The sequence below is a fragment of the Eptatretus burgeri genome, chromosome 8, assembly GCF_056783735.1.
Source record: "Eptatretus burgeri isolate ZD-2024b chromosome 8, Ebu_testis_v1, whole genome shotgun sequence".
Taxonomy (NCBI): domain Eukaryota; kingdom Metazoa; phylum Chordata; class Myxini; order Myxiniformes; family Myxinidae; genus Eptatretus; species Eptatretus burgeri.
Window position 1 is genome coordinate 2,393,263 of NC_140968.1, and position 22,203 is coordinate 2,415,465.

Sequence of the window (22,203 nt, forward strand, 5' to 3'; positions counted from 1 at the left end):
TTGTTGTCATTTTAATGCTGGGTTGTTGTTTTGGTTTCGCTAACTCGACTCAATCTCATCCAGGCAAGGCTGGCCTGTGGAGTTTATCGTAACGGGTCCGGTCTTTGCTATCCCAATCCCGATGGAGATGGTCTTTTAATATTTATGAATCTAAAAATAAATTGAGCAAAACAAAAAGGGATAAACGGTTATGTCTTGTTTCATCGAAGGGAATATAGACATAGGATAAATTTGAGAGATGTTGTTCTCACTTTTCTCCAACAATTCCCTTTCCTTGTGCTGTGGTGCATCTGTTTGTTGCTTGGCCCACCGTCTCATTCTGCTCTTCCATGAACCTGGATACCTCTATTAAAAATAAAAAACTGAAGAGAAGATTCTTTATCTTTACTAACATTACAAAAAAGCTGATGTTTATGCATTGTCAATTTACAAAAAAAAAAGGCAATTCAAACTATATTACAGAATAGAGCGTGACAAACAAAAAGGCTGCTGGTGCTATGTATTAAAAAAACCAAAACATTAAAGCCCGAACATAAATGTCGTTTTGAGAAACATTCTTAACGTTACCTTTTGTAATTAACTACAGCAAGTTATTTTGTCAAATAAAATATAGACGTTCCTTATTCAGTGTTATTTAATGAAGATGATTATAGTTAATGTGGCAGACCTCTCTGAAAGCAAAGAAAGAACAATAAATGAAAAGGAAGGTTTGGAAGATTTAAAAAAATACAAACGGACTCCACCACCAAAAAAACGAAGGGCTGTTTATAAAACCGAAATCGGCTAAATGGAGTGGGCATTTCATGGTGGATGGCAGCAGGTACCTGTGGACCATTCATCAATGGTTGCTCACCACCAAGCTTTTGTTGTATGTACACGAGAAATACCTTCCTTTGGACCAATGAACCAAAGAGCAAGTTTGCTCAAGTTCCATCCTCTCACAAAAACACTCATAAAAATGTAAAATGCTTCAAAACGTGTATATTTTATCCACATTCATTGTAGACAATTAAAATAAAAAAGGAAAACTATTCAAGCAGCACAAGGTCAAACCAAATCTACCAACCAATAAAGGCCAGAAAAAAGAAAATTTGACTCATGGAGCTGCATTCCCTAAACATGGAACAACAAACACAAGTTGTCAAACCTATGCATAAATAGATATACGGTAAAATCAGTGACATCTGATAAAATCTGTCGCATCAAGAAAAAGCTTCATAGCAGCTTTGCAATACTCGCTGACTGTTGTGTGATTTTGGCAAATAAACAACCAACCCTACACCCCCCCCCCCAAAAAAAAAAAAAAACAGCCATTTACACTAACCATGACCCCAAAATTCCAATTAAAAGGGATCTCTGCCATTGCATTGCAACTTTATTTACAGCTCGAACTATAACAGTTACACGACTACGCGGTTGCATGCCCAGCCCAGGAAAGCCAGAGCGAGCGCGAACCCGTAAAGAGGGAAAGACGGAGGCACGCTTCCCATGCAGAGCCACATAACAGAACTTCGGCTCACACAACACTTCACTGGAGGGATGCCTGAGAATGAAAAAAAAAAAAAAAGTTCCCATGGTTCCAAAAAAATAATAAAGAAAACTTGGATTTGCAAGCACAATAATTCCAAGTGTCATTAGCAACTCATCACAAACAGCAACGTTTTTTGCTTGCAGCACCTCGAATAAAAATCGGTACTTGGTTGAGGATCGTGCTTTTAACAAGAGTAGACTGTGTATAAAGTAGTTGTGTTCTGGGAAACGTCATGTTCTGCTGACGATGACAAGAAACTGGGTCTTGCATCAGCGCTTGCAGATTTATTCATCAGCAACCTCTAAAGTTAAGTGTCACCAGAAAGTATTCATTCAAAATTAACTACAAGGAGGAAAAATGAAAGGCAAAATGTTGCTGCTTGTCATCGGATATGAAAGTCAAAACTTGATATTTCATCGAGATCGCGTTTCTGGAAATAAAATCGACAAACTGGAAATGTCACCTTTCAAGGCTAACTGAAGCACTTTGTCAAGTCAAGAGCACCTCAGTTATCTACACAATTGATCCAGAATCGGCCACAACTCCCAGGTGCACACAGTGCAAAAGGTGAGCAAAACGTTTTCATGTGAAGGAAAAGTGAAACTGCGAACGCAACAAAAACCAATAAATCTTCAAAGCTTGATTCGAGTAATCCTGGTCCAACAGCATGGATTCAAGTCACTAAAGGAGAGAGAGAAAACACACACACACACACACACACACACACACACACACACACACACACACACACACACACACACACACACACACACACACACACACACACACACACACACACAATGCTGAGAAAGTCATGCCTTGGTTCTGCAGAACTTAACATGAATTATAGTACTTCAAAGCACAATGGCGTATTGTTCTTCCCAAAAGCGAATGCACTTCCATCCTGCCCCGCACTCCTTCAAGCCATGGAAGCCACTGCTCTGAAAATCATTGGCACCAATACTACCACTACTACAAATCTGCAAACCCAGTTGAGAGGCAAAGCAACCCCCTTGGGGGTTAACCCTTTTGCACTTTGTTTACTTGGGGACAGGGGAAACGCAAGGTTATAGCAGGAATTTTGAACTTTTTGGCCATTGTGCCCACGATAGCTCGCCTGCTCTTCGCAAAGAACACAGTGGGATCGTTAACGTCCATCAACTTAATGCTGGCAGATGGGACATCCGTTTAATGTCCATCTGAGGGATGGCACACACATTGAATCACCCTGCCTGTGAAACACCCAGATGACAGTTTATAGCTCGGCCAGTATTCAAACCCAGGCTAGACAGCTGAGTGGAAAGTGTGCATTTATCTCAGCCATCCTGCCAGCCCATTGGCACCATTCCAGGGCTCAGAATACACAGAGGTGGTGGGTGAATTTTCCCTCAAAAGATCCAAAATAACCCATGGAAAAGGTGAAAATTTCAAAATACTGAAAGGTCATTCCTGTAAACATCAGCACGCATTATGGCAAGTTGAAGAACATCCAAACAAGTTTACTATGTCTTGCAGAATATCTTGCAGAATGGCAGACGAGATAGGTTTTGAAAATGGCGATTTTTATAACTTACATGACCTCGTCCCTGACCTTGAACCCGGACAAAAGTTATATCGTTGTGCAACACTCATCGACCTCTACCCACATACTAAGTTTCATCAAGATAGGAAAGAAAAATTGTTGACAGACGGACGGACATTTGGTCCGGCTTTATGAGGTCATCTCCATCGGGATGGCCTAAAAAGAAAAAACAATTCCTAAAAAATACAGTTAAACACAAATCCAGAAGGTAATGTTGCCAGGTGACTGAATCACTGAACAAAGCGTTGGTGAATATGAAAAAGGAGCCCCCGAAACAAAAAAAGACCTAGAAAATAAAAAGATGTCCTTCAATAATTAAGCTGGGCGCTTCTTTTCTCAAAAAGAGCCCTGAAATATATATATATATATATATATATATATATATATATATATATATATATATATATATATATATATATATATATATATATATATATATATATATATATATATATATATATATATATATATATATATATATATATATATATATATACACACATACACACACTGTTGACTGTATTTTTAATTTTGAGTCATGCAGCACTCATCAAAAGGCTGTCAGAGGGCCAAATGCTTTCTTTCTTTAGACTGGTCAACGATCTTTTCTTATTATACTACCCATCATCCGATCTTGCTCACAACCAATAAGCGATTTCGCACTCCCCAACTCCATCAGAATGTGAACAACCATTTCCTTGTCAACCTTTCAAAGTCCAGGCTTCTTCCTCACCTGTATTCCTCTGTTCCTCTTTTCTCTCCACTATGGATTCACATATATTAGTTCGATAAAGTTCCTCTCCCAATTTAAGGATACAGCAAATCACCACAATCTCATGTTTCCATCCACAACATATTTGAATTCTTCCTGTCAGCCATCTCTCGCCTTTTCTTACAGGTCATGTTTATATGTCGGTCAAATATCAACTTGTTCTCTTTTGCGTCAATCAAACATCCTCATCGTCTGTCATCCCCCTCCAACCTCAACTTTGCATATGAAATAAAACTTTCAGAAGCAGCAGGCCTAACAAGTAATACGATTTTCATCTTCCCTTTATAAGGAGTGAGGTCCAGTGGTACCAAGCAACTTCCCTCCCTTGACCACGAGACTCCACCACTTCCCTCAGTCCTCAGCTAACTCTCTCCAATCTCCACCAACACCTCCCCCCCTTACTAATGTACCTCCTCACACAATCCTTCAATCTCAAATGCGGTCCAACTCTTTTCCTCCAACCTTGTTCCCTCAACCTATCGGCTCTCTTTCCCATTCTCTCTTCCCCCATCCACACCAATTGCTCAGCCATCGCATTTCATCTCAGCTGGCATCTCACCAATCCCAATAATAAGCTCATCTGCACACCGATCTCCTCCTTCAGTCGATCCATCCTCCTCCTAGCCACCCTCTCACTCCCACAATCCTCCTGACCCAGCTGTTCTTGTAAACCTGCAGCAGACTCCATTGTTATCTCTCTGTCAATGCTACCGTTTCCAGAACGTAAAGGGAGGCCGGCAATACACACGACATCAGAACCTTCCCTTTCAATTTCCTTGACATCTTTGTCTGCCATTAATCCCTCCATCCTCCTAAACCCACCTGAATTATCCTCCATACCTCTGCCTATGACTTATCAACACCAGTTACTGCCCCCCCCCCACCCTCACCACCCCAGATGCTCAAATCTATTTCCCTGTCTAATCTCATTCCCCTCCAACCTGATATTCATTTCTTTTCTCTGCTGCCTGGCCCACACCGCCTCAGTCTTCTCCATACTCATCTTCATTCCATGCTTCCCAAATGCCTCCTTCCACTCCCTCAATACTTCCTGCATCCCTCGCCTACTCTCCTCCACAACACCAGTTCGTCCGCGTACAACACCCTCCCCAGAAAACCACAAATCCCAATGCCATTTCACCTTGCATCTCCAACCTCTTCTCCACGAGCTCTCTCAGCGTGAACATCCCCATTCGTCATGCCCCTGCCCTTTCTAAACCCCTGTTGCTCTTCTCTGATCTCCATCACCACTCTCCCATATCCTCCTGCCCAGAATCTTCTCCAGCACATTCCTGACATGACATGACTTAGAAGCGTACTTCCCCGGATCTTGAACATTACCCTGGCCCTTCCCCTTCCATAGACACAATTAACCCTGTCCTCTAATCCTCCGGAATTGAACCCTCTTTTAGACATACATTCAACAGCCTCTTCGTCCATTTGATTCTGACTTCTCTCACTGCAATTATTATCCCTGTACACACATCAATGTCTGGCGCTCTTCCCTTCGCCATCCTCTTCAATGCTATCCACACCTCCTCCTCCATGATTTCCACCAACTCCACTTTCCCCTCTACATGTCACGGTAGCTACTGCTCACCGTTGCTTCCTCCCCAGTTTAACAGCTCCTTGAAATATTCTTCCCAAAGCTTCAACACTGCCCCCCTGTCACTAGCCTCCTGCCAAGATCTTAATCACTGCCCCAGACCCCCCCTCCCTTTCATATCCTCATCCATGTCGTGAGCCAATTTATAGATCATCATCTTCCCACAATCCTACTCCAACTTGTTGTGTTCCTCTTTCATATCATTCCTCACCTTATCCACAGTTCTTGCTACTTTCTTCTTTTGCCCATACAGGTGCAGCAACCTTGCATCTGGTTGTCAACCTCTATCCTTGATGTTCTCCATCTTCTTTCAAAACTCATTTTCACCATCTGCCTTGCGAGCTCCTCAGTCGACCATGCCTGGTTTCTATCCCTCAACGATGAACCCTTTCCTCAAGTCCTTCCACACAAAACTTCTGAAATTCCCCCGAAACACCTAGTTCGTCTTGCACTCCGCCTCCAAACCTTCTGCTTATTCATCGATTGCTCATACCTGGCTCTCATCCTCTCCTTGTAATCTATGACGACGTTGCCCGGACACTTCACCAACCTAATAATCTTTCGAACGCTGCTTTTAACCTACCTCCTTTTCTTCATCCGTACCACAAACACCACAGGCGTGTGCTGGGTGATAACATGCTCTCCCGCCACCGCCATACAATCGTTAGCCCTCTACAACTGTCACTTCCTTACCACCACCAAATCCAGTTTTGTTTTATGCTGTCCACTCCTACAGGTAATCTTGTAGCTTTCCCACTTTTGAAAGAATGAACCAGTTATGGCCATCCCATTCCTTACCACCAGCTCAACCAGCTCTTGACCCTCTCTGTTCTTCATTCCCCAAACCAAATTACCAACAGATTCCTCTTCACCTCGCTCTGCTACTCCCACATGCACATTAAAGTCCCCCGCAATGTGCATCACCACCTCCTGCTCAACCATTCCCATCCTCTCCAGTGCTTTCCTGAATTCCTGCTTCTCGACCACAGTCCTTCCCGTTTGTAGCCCATATACCGACGTAACACACATCACTTACCTCTGTATCACCACCCGTCCCTCCCCTCTTTCCACTCTGACCACCTGCTTGCTGATCTCTTCTGATATGATTATTCCCACGCCATTACTCCTTTCATCCCCACCCACGTGCAACAGCTTGTATCCTCCTACCAACTTCCTCGCCCTGTCTCCTTTCCATCTGGTCTCCTGCACACACACAACCCTTCCAACCTCCCTTGCTGCATCAACTCCACCACCTTGACTCCTCTCCCCTACATCGATCCCACATTCAAACTACCGAGCTGGACTTCGCTTCAGAGCCAGTATTATCTTGATCAGTTTGGGATGCTCTGGTCATCAATCAGCAGCACTGCCCAGGCTGACCTGCTGGACCCACTACTCTAGCCTATCATAATCCTGTTAGCACACACACACACACACACACACACACACACACACACACACACACACACACACACACACACACACACACACACACACACACACACACACACACACACACACACACACACACACACACACACACACACACACACACACACACACCACTTTCTTCACTCGCTACCCTCACCCCTGCCTGCCCCTCTCCCTCAACACCTGACTCCTCTCCACCATGATGGAGGCACTTATCCCAACCTTCACTCCACTCATTCCCTCTTCCCTTCCTCCCCCCCACCCTCCCTTTTGTTCCGCTCTCCTTAATACATAAAGTCATGCCTATTCAGATTAGAAGTAAATGCTTTTCACCAAAAATTAAAAAAAATTGACTCAATTCTTTCACAAAAATTGCTCAGTTCAAAAGCCTCAGCACTCGTGCAAATACACTCCTCGACTCCAACACTCAGAAATCCTCGACTCCCATGCACGGATCTTGACTGACACTGTCGGACCTCCTCGACTCCCACGCTTGGTGCTCTTGCCCCACAGAAAAACAAGGGATTGGCTACTTCTTGATTCCCCTTCAGGCACGTGCCAACGGCACGAGAACCCTGTGGAGAAACGAGGGATCGGCTCCAGTACATGCCGACTGCGTGAGAACCACATGGAGAAACGTGTACGGTCTCGCCTTAATTTCCTTCCAAGATCCTGGTGCAGTCCTCCTGTTGGGATTGTAGCAGAGACCCGGGCTTTCCAATCAGCCCCGTAAAATTTGGGAAAAGGAAAATGTTTCTGAACGATGGTGTCGCTGATACTCTGAAGAAAGCTCGATGGTGGGCTCAAGGGCCTCTGATCGGTGAGAACCTCAAGGAGCTGGGTATTTAAGCCACTACGTACCGAACACAAGTCTTCACGATCAGAAAATGGCTTCTTCTCCTTCTTCGAGTTTGTGTTGAGGAAACTACGATTTACCAAATTAAATACAACAAAGCAAGCCAAGCTAAAAAGAAGAACTTACAAAGTAAGCATCTTTTTCATCGCTCTCTTCTTGTTGCGAGTCTGTTGCATGCAGGCTGGACTCTTCATTCTGTTCGCCCGCACTCTCTGTAACCATGTGCACAACAGTCTCCGATGACAGAGACTCTTTCCTATGAAAAACATGGCAATACAATCAGAATACCAAGTGACTATGCAGGTCAAACAACAGTGCTTTATCATAACCTGCATGCAAAGATGAAAAATAAATAAATAACGGCATCACCTCATGTCTACAAAATTAATAATTCAACATCATTCTTTATAAGTAGCCCAAAGCAATACCAAACGAGAAGGGCACTCAGTAGAGCGCATACCTCCGCCATGTAATGCCTGATCAACGAGAACATATCGGGCCCAATTAATACATTTTGGAAATATCAGGCGATGTATCGTTTTTGGCCCAATCTCTCAATGGCGAAGAATCACTTAAAAAATTCTAATTGGCGGATCCGGATCCGGATCTTCACCAAAATCTAATCAGTTTGGCCTTGTCACACATCCAACCTGTCCACAACTTTTTGAGATATCCTGTACACAAAAAAAAGACAGAAAAGGGTGAAAACTTCCGGTTCCGGTTTTGAGCGGCAAGAGGTCTCCTTCGGGGCTCCCTGCTGATGTTCTCAAAGTTAAGTTCCGGTTGTTATTTGTCCCGTTTTAACTGTTTAATTTTCTCACCTACATGTTAATGTGTGTTCCTAGTTCGGTTTTGTTTCAAAAATCGTGCTATTTTGTGAGTATTTATGTCGACGTTCTTACTTGATGTTTGAGGCCTAGTCCTAGGCTTGAGGCCTACCGGTTCCACTCGGTGTTCGATCGTTTTTTTTTGTTGTTGTTTGTTTTTTCTCCCCATTACCTTCAATTTCTATCCTCCCCATTACCTTCAATTTTCATCCTCCCCACTTTCCAAACATCCCCCATTCTCCCAACTAATCTCTTTCTTATCTCAAAAAAAAAAAAAAAAAAAAAAAAAAAAATATACCCAACAACAACAACAACAACACGCTCACCTTCTCCCGATTCTGCTACTTCTTCTTCCTCTTAACTTCCTCCTCGTCTTCCTCGATTTCTTTTTTTTTTTACACTTCCATGACCTAATCTGTTGAACTCTCTCATACATTAATATTAACATCAAAAACGATCTCATAATGCTTCATCTTCCTCTCTCACACATGTGGTACTCTTTACTGTTTCACAATGCACTACTCTTCTGCTATTTTAACAGACTGCTCTCATTTCGACCTCTCCTTCATTCCTTGCCTAAAAAATCCAACTATTACAGCGCTTCTTCTCTCCATGCTCTGAATTTGCCTTCATTGCATCCATCAAGAATTGTGTTAAATCGCATCTCTGACCTAAAACTTTTAAAAACCACAGTTTGCCATGGATGCTCGCTTTCCATCAACCATTCTTTTTTTCCAACTTCAGTGCCAACAAACCCCCCTCACCCCTCACTCTCACTCTCAAAGCAACCATCCCACTCTTCTCCCTCCAAGCCTCCCTCTCACCTCTTTCAAAAATTCCCCCCTCACCTTTCTCCCACCTTTCATCCCCCTCACTCTTCCTTCTCTAAGTTGCCCCCCTCTCATCCAACAACCTGCCTCCCTCCACTGCCCTCTCACCTCCATCTCTTCACTCCACCTCCTCAAATCCTCAACTGCCATCTTCCTTGTCTCTTGTCCCCCCTCTCTCCCACCACCACAGACCCTTTTCTCCTCCTCATTCGGCCCCCTCCCCTCGCTATTCTGCAATACCCCACACTCCTTCAGCAACCCTCCTTACCTCCCCCTCGTCCCTCGTCCTACCCTCCCCCGCCCCCTCCACCTCCTGCACCCAAAGCCTCCTCCCCTACGTCTTCATTAAAAGTGTGGACCTCAAATATCCGGGGCCTTCGCTCAAACCTTTCAGATCTTTCCCTACAGGTTGCCACTGACAAACCAGACATTATCTGCCTAACAGAAACTTTCCTCTCCCAAGACGTGTCTGACTCCCAAGTATCTCTCCCTGGTTACTCCTTCTTACGGTATGACAGACCTGAGCCTCGTCCTGGTGGAGGTGTTGCTCTCTTCATCAAAGACTCTATTCCTCACTCTCCCTGCACTGCTCTCACTCCCCCACACCCCCAGGAATACCTCTGGCTTCGGCTTCCCCTCCACTCCCACCTCATGTTTATATGTGTACTGTACCGTCCACCGAACAGTGATGACTCCATCTACACCTCACTCTCCGAAAACATGGACCATCTTCTATCTTCTCATCCAAACTCTCTCTTCCTCTTATGTGGCGACTTCAATTGTCATCACGCCAGTTGGCTAGGTGTGGGTACCTCTCTCACCTGCCATGGGACATCAGCAAAAGCTTTCTGTGACTCATTGGGACTGACTCAATCGGTCAACTTCCCGACGCGGATCTCAACCAATGGTACTCCATCTCTTCTGGATCTGATTTTGACAAATTTCCCTGACAATATCTGCTGCTCTTCCTTCGCTCCAATTGGTTCTTCTGACCACGTCCTTGTTAAAGTGGACATCTCTCTGGCTGTTATCAGAGAACCACCTCACCGCCGTCGAGTCTGGCATTTCACTCAAGCCGACTGGCAGGGTCTCCGAGCAGCCATCAAACTTACAGACTGGTCTCCTATCACTACTTTCTCAAACATCAACTCATCCTGGGAATTCTTTCAAAGAAACTTGCTCTCCCTCATGCACAGATTTATCCCCTCTCGTGTTCAGTTGTCTTACCCTTCCTCCCGCCCTTGGTTTACTGAAGCTTGTGGCGAGGCAGTTGTCCTGAAACAACTTGCCTTTGCCTCATGGAAAGCAAACCCAACTGAGGGCAATCTCAGTTCTTTCCACAAAGCTCGGAACAAGTGTGTATCTACCCTCAGGAGAGCCAGAAAACAACATCTTTCTCATCTCAAGTCTGAACTCTCAAACCTCTCTCCCTCCTCAAAATCCTGGTGGCGTTTAATCAAATCTGTTTCTGGTGTATGTTCCCCCTCCATCCCCTCCCTTACCTCAAATGGCCGCACTGCTGATTCCACACGTGATAAAGCTGAATGTCTAAACTCGGTGTTTGCAGCTAAATCTTGTGTCCCAAACCCATCACTATCTCTACCCACTTTACCCAGTCGCACCCAACTGTCCCTGGACTCTGTATCCTTTTCTCCTGACAAGGTGGAGAGCTTGCTTTCAAACCTCGAGTCAGATTCTGCAACCGGTCCAGACGGCATCAGCCCACGTGTCCTCAAAGCCTGCTCTTCTGCTCTTGCTCACCCTCTCTCTGTTCTATTCACCCTCTCATTTTCCCAAGGTCATCTGCCATCTGCTTGGAAATCTGCTAACATCACTGCCCTGCATAAAAAGGTGCAAAAACAGATCCCTGTAACTACAGACCAATCAGCCTTCTCCCAATCATCAGCAAGGTTATGGAATCCATCATCGCTTCAGACATGAAATCCTTCCTCTTCTCCAATGGCTTGATTTCCAATCATCAATTTGGTTTCAGACCAGGTCACTCTACCCTGGATATGCTGCTACTGCTCTCCCATCAATGGATGGAGGTCCTCAATGCCAGACAGGAAATCCGAGCCGTATCCCTGGACATATCACGTGCTTTTGACACAGTCTGGCACCCTGCCCTACTCACCAAACTCTCTTCCCATGGTATTCAAGGCCATCTCCACTCATGGCTCGCAGACTTCCTCTCCTGTCGCAGTCAACGTGTGGCCCTAAATGGAGTTCTTTCATCCCCTCTTCCTGTGCAGGCTGGAGTTCCTCAAGGTAGCGTTCTGGGCCCTGTTCTTTTTCTGGTTTTCATCAATGATCTCTCGGACTCTCTGGAAAATCCTCTATTTCTCTTTGCCGATGACTCCACCCTCTGCCGTACCATCTGTCATCCCTCAGACCGACAAGCAGCAGCTTCTTCGCTCACTGCAGATCTGGATAAAATCACAAACTGGTCCAACACGTGGAACATGTCTTTCAATCCACACAAATCTCACACTCTCACTATGTCTCTTCGAAAGGACCGTTTAGAAAACCCCCCCATCCACTTTCTCAACAATCCTCTGGAAGAAGTCTTTTCTTTCAAGCTTCTGGGTCTCACTATCTGCCATGACCTTTCCTGGGAAAGTCACATTTCCAACCTTGCCTCAAAAGCCAGTCGCCGACTGGGAATCCTCCGTCGTGCAAAGTCCTTCCTCGGCCCTCTTGAGCTCCTGACTACTTACAAAGCTTTTGTCCGTAGCCTGATGGAGTACTGCTCTCCCCTCTGGGCTGGTGCTCCTGCCTCCCACCTTTCTCGGCTTCACGCTGTCGAAACCAGGGCTTTTAAGATCATTGGCATCTCCCGCAATGAAGCTGTCTTTGGGCCTCTCACTCAATCACCGCAGGTTGGTCGGTGGTCTTTCTGTCTTCTACCGACTCCTCTCCAGCCTTGCCCCCCCCTGCTCTCTCTGCGATTTGTCCCAACCACATTTCCACAGGGCGCACAAGGTCCGCCAACAACCCCCTTCTGGTAAAACTACCAAAATCACGAATCACTGCTCATCTTCACTCTTTCATTCCTCTTTTTTCCCACCTTTGGAATAAACTTCCTCACTCTATTCTTTCCCATTCTTCCCTCCAGGCTTTCAAAACAGCTGTTCACCACCACCTCTTATCTTCCCCCATCCAAATCCTCGATCTTTTCTACCCCCGATAATCCACCCAAGCCCACTTCCTTCAATTCTCCTGCTTTCCTTCCTGAAAGTCCCTGTAATGTCCATCTTCTCTTCGCCATGTTCCCCGTCCCATCCCCATCCCTCTCCCTTCCACAGTTCACCTAATGTGTCTGTTCCCCACTGTTTTGTCCCTTCCACTCCCGCCCCTCTTGTCTCATGCCTCCTTGATGTGAGTTGTGTGTTAGCTTTCATACGAGCCTCGACCAAGGTATACAAAAAAAAAAAAAAAAAAACAAAAAAAAAAAAAAAAAAACATAACCTCCTTCACCTTCAGAGGCAGAGGTAACTAGAATGGCACTTGGTTGAGTGCATACCTCCACCAGGCTGAACAGTTTATGTTTTGTTTCCCACTCAGACTGTATCTGCATCCAGACCTGAACCAAAATTTAATCAGCTTGTTCATCACGTTCCAACTCATCCACCATGTTTCATTCCAATCTATTTTTAGAGATATCGTGCTATATATCATTTTCGGCCCTATCTCTCAAAGGTGAAAAACCACTTGCAAAATTAAAAATAATTATAGTATCCAGATCCTCACCCAAATCAAATCAATTCCTCCTTGTCACACACTCGACCTGTACACCAAGTTTCATTTGAATCCACCATAACCTTTTGAAATATCACGCTATATATCGTTTTTGGGACCAACTCTTAATGGTGAACAATCACTTTAAAAATGATATTATCTGGATCCGGATATTCACCAAAATCGAATCAATTCATGCGGGTCACAAACCCAACCTGTCCACTTAGTTTCGTCAGAATCCATCCACAACTTTTTGACATATCCTGCTCACAGACAATCACAAAACAAACGTGGGTTAAAACATAACCTCAGTCCACCTTCAGTGGCAGTGGTAATGGTCTACTTTATAAGCAAGTGGAATATAATATTGAGAATAGGATCGACTCAATTGCTTATCCCCACCCCACCAACTAATTTCCCTTTCACAGGACTGGAATACTATCAACCCCTAATGTGCTAATAAGCTTTAGTAATGAAGGTCCAGAAATACTATAAATTCTGTACATGAGAGAAAAGGGCTGCAAAATGAATATCAAGTCAGATAGATGGATATGTAGCTGCCAGAGAAGGTAAAAACAATTCAGAATGTTCAACGGTTATCACCTTAATTGAGAGTCCGACTGTGATGAGAATGTGTCAGACATTGAAGGTAACTCTGCTTCATGTGCTGCAACCTCCAGACTACACACACACAAAAAAAAGAGAAAAATGACACTTTACAATGGGTTTTAAAAGAGGTTCAAAATAACAAATAAAACATAAATAAATAAAATAAAATAAATAAACTTGGGCCAAACAACAAAAAAAAAAGAATGTTGACATTTGACAACAGGTGTACCTGGCTGCTGCTGCTGCCATTTTTGACTCTAATGTTGTGTGATCAACAGTGGAGAGGGAAGTGGATGACAAAGTGGTTGCAATGGAAGCAGTGGTGGCTTCTTCAAAGGAGGGTGGAGTGCTGGGGAGAATGTCAGGTCGCCCTTGGGGCAGCGCTGCACCCCCCAAAATAAAAATAAAAACAATTAATTAACATTGGCAAAGAGCAAACAAAAGAGCTGCACAAGCTCAAAGGACTGTTTTTGAATGTTTATCATCCCGTCCCATGTGTGGTAATGATACAGAACATTCTCTGCAAATATGTACTGTTCCGTTTGTCAGGAGGAGGTAGGAATCACTTTGGAACAGTTAGAAATGCATAGCTTAGTATGCTCTGTGTTCAGGTAGTTTAGCCATTTTGATGTATTGATTTGAGAAATGTTAGCTTCAGAATTGTCCCGTTAAAATGTACATTATAGGAAGGGTGATGCATTGTCCAATAAATAGCCAGGGTTTAAAGAGAAGGACCTGCATGTGAAACCTGTAATTTCTGGATGAGGCGGCGGTGAGGCCTTGGGAAAGGGAGGGAAGGAGTTTTGAGAGGGGGCGTCATCCATCTATCCATTGGGACCATACTCTGTACAGAGCGTCGATGCTGTCAAAGCAGTTTCCTGTGCGATTGGGCACAATGCAGGATACTCGAGTGGCTCAATCATCCCCCCCAAGCAAGCTGGTACTCATTTTGCCAAACTCGGAAGGATGATAGGCTGAGTCAACACCACCTGGTATTAATTCAACGGCCTGCAGGATTTGAACTCAGGACCCTAGGATCCCAAGCCCAGCACCCTAACCATCAAGCCAACACCTGGCATGGAGGCATCATCTGGAGAGAAGGATGAGTTTGAGGAGGGGAATCTTTGGAGAGAGAGAGAGAGAGGGAGAGAAGGGACAGATTTTTTTGATCGCCTCAGGAGTGGAGTTTTTGGTTCAGAGTAGAGAGTTGGAGTTTCCTCGACTAAGAAGTGGCCTGGTTGCTACATCGCCTGTCTGTGTTTCTGCATCACCTGATTTGTTGCTAGTTTGTGGCTGCTTCACCGCCAACTGCGTCGATGCCCGTCATGAGATAAAGCCTCACCCGGTTTTTGCTTCTCTCCCCATCTGTGCTGGAGTCTGGTGTGAGCCACCTTAGATTTCGTTATTTCCATTGAAAATAATATTTATTCATTGTGAAACAGTGTTCCCTTCCAACACCCTGCCATCGTAGCCCACAGTCACATTTTACTCTTCCCCTGTTATTTGTGGAGGGGAATAAACCAAAGGATCAGGTAAAATTAGAACCAAGGATCCTGTGTGCTTCTTGCAGTTCCCGCTCATGTGAAGCCACCATTAATTGAATGCAGTCCAAGGGAGTAAAAAGCCAGTTCAGTCCATTTGTCCAGTGGTCAGTGTTAGACTGCTGGACAAGATAGTATTGACCCAACCTCACATAATTCAGTCTATGTTGACTATATCATACATCATATAGAACTGAAACCTGGTGAGTGGTCTCCCTAAATTTGCATTTTTTTCAAAACAATAAAATAATAGTTCAAGAAAGAAGATCAATGATCAGCACCCTAACGAAAGAGGTGCCAAAATAAAGCTCAGGAAAGAAGAACAAGAACAAGAAGAAAAACAGCCATGGAATCTTTGTTTCCCCCTCAGATGGACATCAAGATGGAGACCCGGCTGCTAGCATTAGTTTGTGGACATTAAAGATCCCACAGTATTACAGTAGTTAGGTTATCGGCAGTACCCCAGTCAAAGTCCTACCCTAAACTATAGGTAGCAAGTGGTCTGGTGTTCTCGGATGGATATCCCTTGACACCAGGTTACATTGCTTGCTATCGTAGTGTGGTTTCTGTCTCGGATATACAGTAGCTCTGACACAACAAGCAAATCAACGCACCCAGGTGTTTTCATGTCACATATGACACCATCTTTGGCAATGAATGGTAAAAGCATCAAGTGGTGCAATCATAGTAGTAATAGCATACAGTTCTTGCAAATATGCTGAGACTGGAAGAAGGGGTACAAAAATGGGAAGTGAGTGCAATCAATAATTCTACACAACAACAAACAAAAAACAATTTTAACATTATATCTTGACCATTCAGAAGAAACAAACAATCCATTAACAGCCCAAGTTGATAGTCTCTTGGAATCAGTGATTCCTCCCCACTCCCCCAATTGAAAAATATCCATTTGTGAACGAAAAAAGTGGAAATCCAGCAGTGAGCTCATCTATTATGACTACCTAAGTAAACTTTTGCAAATAGGAGCATGTTTAAGCAAAAACCAGAGCAAAACAAATTCCATATTTGTATTTTAGTGAAAAAGATACAATAGGCTGGGCAGGATGACTTTGAGGTATTTGAGGAACACCTGGGTTTGAATCCCAACCTAACTGAAAACTGTAACCTTGGTGTTTCACAAGCAGAGCAATTCATCAATGTGTGTGCCATCCCTTGGATGGATATGAAACTGGACGTCCTATCTGCTGGCATTAGTGGAATTTAAAGTTCCCACGTGTCCTTCGCAAATGGTAGACGAGCTATCGCAGGCACCATGAACAAATTTCAAATTCCTGCCCTAAAACCCGAGTCAAACGTCAGGCCCAAGCTTCCCCTGGCCAACCCCACAATAATGTGGGAATAATTGTGACCAATAAAGAAAAAGAAGTGAAAAATATAAAACAAACCATGTCAATTGGTGAAAAAAACATTCTGAAACAAAAATAAAACACCCCAAAAAACTGGAGCAGCATTGTCACCACCGCCTGCTGTCTAAAAGCTTCAAAACCTCCTATAATGAGGCAACGTTACTATGGCATCAGATGCGGCAAAAAAAAATGAAACACACCGTCATTGTCAAGCACAAGTCTTTCCATCCAGCCTCCCCTGCCAACATGACAATAATGCAATGAGAAAACTTGAAGGGCACTAGGTAGAGCGCATACCTCCACCACGCAATGCCTGATCCAGGAGAACATATCGGGACCAATAATTTTTTGAAATATCATGCCATGTTTTGTTTTTGGTCCCATATCTCAATTAATACCAGGTGGGGTTAACTCGACTTGTCATCCTTCCGAGGTCAACAAAATGAATGCCAGCATGCTGGTATACTGTGTCAGAGTGGCTACCCGTCCAGGATTGTGTCCAATGGCCAAGGAGACTGATTAGGCAGCACCAACGCTCTGCACAGAGTATGGTCCCAATCTCCTCCTCGACTCAATGGTGAAGAATCACTTTTAAAATAAAATAAAAATTCCATCCGGATCTGGTTTTGAATCTTGCCCAAAAATCTAATCAATTCTTTCTTATCACACACCCAACCTGCCCACCAAAATTCATCCAAATCTGTTCACAACTTCTTGAGATATCCTGCACACAAACAGATTAAAAAAACAAGATGTACATCGTGTCTCGCACGACACTTGCAAAATTCACCCCCACCTCAAAAAGAAAAAAAGAAAAAAAAAAGTTGCCATAGATACATCAAATTGTCCATTTCATCAATATTAAAATTGATGATCTTAATCAGAACTCAGGCCAATCAAATGAAAATTGATAATTTGCAGATGAAATTTGATGATTTTAGAAGTTTGACCTTGAGTTCACCTTTGACCTTTTGACCTCAAAAATAGTTGGTTTCCCAATTCAGTGACCCAATATGCAAATCCTGTTCAACTTTCAAATCAATCAGAAGGGAAAATGAAGATTTTAGAAATTAGACCTCAAGATGACCTTTGACCTCAAAATCAAAAGGCTTCTCAGTTGTGACAACCTCTACAACTTAGTAAAGCTTCATGACGATCGGTTTAGAAATGTGACCCTGTAGGCGATTGACAGAAAGACAAGCAAACAAGACAGCGTGCAGAGCACGATACTTGTAAAATCCCGAAAACAAATCTGATGATTAAAATTATTGGTGGTTGAATTCAATGACCTGATAGGCAAAACCTGTTCAAATTTCAAGTCAATGGGATAAAAATTGATTTTAGAAAGCCGACGTTGAGTTGACTTTTGATCTCAAAAATAGTTGATTTCCCGATTCCGTGAAGCACTATGCAATTGCTCTAATTTTCAAGTTAACCGGATGAAAATTGCCAATTTTTCAGATGAAACTTGATGATTTTAGAAGTTTGACCTTGAGTTGACATTTGACCTGTTGAACTCAAAATCAGTTGGTTTTCCAATTGCTGTTTAATTTTCAAGTCAATGTGATGAACAAGGACAAATGCGTCCAAGAGCAGCGTCCTAAAGGTTTTGCCAGCGAAAAAAAAACAACAACTTCCGATATTTCGTCACGTGCCTTCATTAAGCCAATAGCGAAACCCGTCATAATGTATTTACGTATTTACGATATATCATGTATTGACGAAATAAATAATGTATTTACGAAATTACAATACGATAAATGGAATAATCTTTAAATAGTAACGTGAACTTTTCGAAACTTTAAAGCAAATGTCCGAATATATTTAAAAGTTCATGATAGACACTCTCAAAAGGCACCGTCTATGTGAGGATGTGTACATGTGCTCAGTATTTAAGGCGATCCGGATCTTGTATATACAAGAGCCGAGTCCTAGAGGTTAAGGTTTTGTCTTCACAAGAAGAAGAAGAAGAACAAGAAGAAGAACAACAACAACAATGCCGAGCTCTCTATGAGCAGCGTTCGCCACGCGAGACGCTGCTAAAAATGATTTTAGACATTTGATCTCAAAATCAATAGGCTTCCCAGTTATGACTACCTCGGCAGCTTGGTGAAGTTTCGTGAAACGTGAAAATTGGCATAAAATAATTAGGCCGTGGGACGACCCTGTTTTTCTTTGTTTTGTTCACTACCTCCGATGGACTACACAGATTTGACATTAAAAAAGCATTAAAATATTTGAATACCGAATATGGTTGTTCTTTTGGTCAAAAGTTGCACATTAGTGAGAAATTATCAAAAAACTGGAACATTTGGAGAGGGAGTAAAATATGTTGACATTCTCATGGTATTCGCGATTGGTCTAAAAATAACGTGAATACACTCATTCACCAATCATATGCGCTGATACAGAGTATGCATGTTGGGACAAATACGGCACGGACGAAGTGGTTATACGCGTGTTCTGCTGGCGCGCTATATAATTTGCGTGCAGAAACAGACGCAGACTGCAAGTTCAACATGGAGTGTTGGTATGCACATTGGTTCGTCGCCAAAATCCAAGATTTCATCGTTTTCCTTGAGCTCCTGGATCAAATTTAGGCAGTGTGCGGGGCGATGGAAGAATATATGTGGTATTTATGCGAATAAAGCAACTGAAATCTGGTCTGCTTTAGAGCTGGAGACAAACCCGAATCTGTCAGACAATCTGAGGTTCCACTTTGGCTCCCATCGAGAGTGCTACCAACAATTCACTGATGTCTCGAAGCTTGGTTTAGCGGAGAGAGAGGACATGCATGTCGAGCTCAACAATCTACCAGTCAATAAGAAGGTATGTACATGTATTGCCAGTTGCCTATAAACATTCTTTAGCACTGTACCTCTAATCTATATAAAAGGCAACGATGTGAACAAGGAGGAGCTAGTCAATTTCATCTACACTGCATGGAAAGATGGTGCTGCAAATTTTTAGGAGAAACCAAAGTGTTTTTGACCCACGGCAGTGAATGTTACTCCTTCTCTCTCAGTGGTGGTTATTTTTCAGTTAATGAAGTGAATGAACTGGCATGCGATCATGAAGAAGCAGATACTCATTTACTTCCCCATAGCAAATATGCAGCTACTCAGTCTGAAAATGTAGTGATCAAAAGTCCTGACACTGATGTTTTCATTATTGCCATTGCACTGTGTACTGATGTTTCAGATGAAAGTAATATCTACTTCGAGACGGGGCAGAAAGTTAAGAGGATAATACATGTCAACAAGGTTGCAGAGAAGCTGGGTCCACATAATGCAAGTGCACTACTTGGACTGCATGCCTTTACGGGGTGTGGCAGTGTCAGTTCTTTCTATGGGAGAGGGAAGGTGAAAGCCTGGAAGGTCATGGAGGAAGAGAAGAGTGGTGATACCTTCATCTCTCTTGGAAGAGAAATAACACCCTCTAGAGAAGTTATGTTGCAGCTGGAGTCTTTTACATGTGCTCTGTACTCGCAGAAAGAATGTACCTCTGTAAACGAAGCTAGGTATAGGCTTTTCAAGCTACATACCAAGACCCTGGAATCAGGTATGCCCCCAAATCAAGACTCGCTTTATAAGCATGTGCAGAGAGCTAATTTCCAAGCTGCTATTTGGAGGAGGTCTCTGATAGGCAACATGGAATTTCCTTCACCTGCTGCTCATGGCTGGAAGATTGAAGATGACAACCTTGTCATAGACTGGATGGACCTGGCTCCAGCTCCAGAGGAAATCCTCGAGTTCACACATTGCAATTGCAAGGAAGCAAAGTGTGAGAACAGGCAGTGTTCTTGCGTAGCACATGGTATACGTCTTGCACTGACCTCTGCAGTTGCATAAATTGTGTTTATCAAGTATATGACAGTGATAACGAAGATAATCCAAGTGACAGTGACGAAGAGGAGGAAATAAATCTACAATAGACCTCATTAAATTCTGTACTGTTTGATTGGAACACACATTTGGTGCAGACATTTGTATCACTTGAAATATTTATTCTGGTGCCATGCTTGAAATACTAATCAATACAAACAATTACATCATATGTCGTTGTATGACTGAACAAAACAATTACAAGTTGGGCAATAGTCCAAGAGCAGGTCATATTTATCATAGATTTTAAGTATTTGATATATGTGAAGATAACATGACTATTGGGATGTGGCATTCATACTGTTTATTTAAAGTTAAAGTTAAAGGACAAGTCCCAAGTCTTTTCTATCTTTTGTCCTCATAGAGATGCACAGTGCACCATTCATTTTACCCCACATTATTTTTTTTATAGAATTATCACACCTCCTGGAAACAATTTTGATAATCTTGTTGAAAGGAACACTGGAAGAGGCTGATGACGTAGGAGGACCAAAACATGCAAAACTTGAGAGCAGGTTAAAGGGGCAAAATATATGCACTATTCGACAGGTTTACTTCTTTTTGAGAATGTATTGTGATGGAAATCAAATTCCAGACAATTCAAATTCCTGATGCGATGATGTCAGCATCCTTGGTCAAGAATATTTTTATTTCAGAATTTAAAGTAATATTAAACATACTCATGACGTATGTTTCATCTAGTAATTGACCATTCTGGAAGGTGTATAGTTTCATTTTAGTATGATAAGGCTTAGTAATGGTTTGGCCTTTTCTTTTAAATACTTTGGTATTCTGTGAAGTTAATAGGTGGATTTGCTGGTTATGGTTGTAATGATATATAATATATGATAACAGTACATCAAATTGCAGTTGTTAGGAGAGCAGAAGGGAAATTAACTCGCATACTTTGAAAAGTATATTGTAAATATTCACGCACCTGTAAATGATGATTGTACATGAAACAGTACAAGGTCCTCAGAGAACTGAAAGAGCTAAATTAATTACCTTGGTACTGTGCATATAACCAAGCAGCTTTGTACTCTCTAAAGCTTGTGTGCGTTTTCATACATTATGTGGAGTATTGTCAGAATCGTGCAATAAACATTCAACAAACAGAAATTCACATCTCATTGCTATTGATCTGATTACTATGAAGAGTGGTTGAATTTGTATTTGTGCAAAAAATGTGGTATGTCAGTTGTTGGTGATGAAGTGAATGTCATGAAAGCAAATATAGCAGAAACAAATGCGATGGATACACCTTTTACAAGTATAGGATTGGTGGGGCAGTGGCGTGGATTTGCTGTCACGAGTGGTGGAACGATATTGACATTCAACTTGACTATCGATACCCACAACTAAAATCTTGCACAGCTAGGGGGGGGGGGTGGGGGTGGTAGTAGCCACATTTGTTTTCCAACACAAATGTTCATACATCATATGTACAGTTTCATACTATCGATAGGAACATTTAATATAATTTTAGCATCGATATAGCATCAAAAATGGGAGATATCTCCGCCTGTGGGTGGGGGTGATGGTTAAAACAGGTGTACGAGATATGTGTGTGATTGCATGATCAATATATTTGAGTAAATGTTTGATGAAGTGTAAATTTGAAGACTTAAT

General features: G+C 42.9%; 1 protein-coding gene across 1 annotated transcript in view; it reads right to left on the bottom strand.

The window, feature by feature from the left end:
* Nucleotides 1–746: 746 nt before the first annotated feature.
* The window catches only part of LOC147020921 (phosphatidylinositol 4-phosphate 5-kinase type-1 gamma-like), a 121,284-nt gene continuing 99,827 nt past the window's right edge, over nucleotides 747–22,203 (bottom strand). The window contains exons 13-16 of the mRNA XM_085890579.1: nucleotides 14,012–14,165; nucleotides 13,777–13,854; nucleotides 7,905–8,034; nucleotides 747–2,212 (exon numbers count right to left, since the gene is read on the bottom strand). Coding sequence (XP_085746705.1) covers nucleotides 2,210–2,212; nucleotides 7,905–8,034; nucleotides 13,777–13,854; nucleotides 14,012–14,165 — 365 coding nt within the window. The 3' untranslated portion in view covers nucleotides 747–2,209. The remainder of the gene's footprint in view (nucleotides 2,213–7,904; nucleotides 8,035–13,776; nucleotides 13,855–14,011; nucleotides 14,166–22,203) is intronic.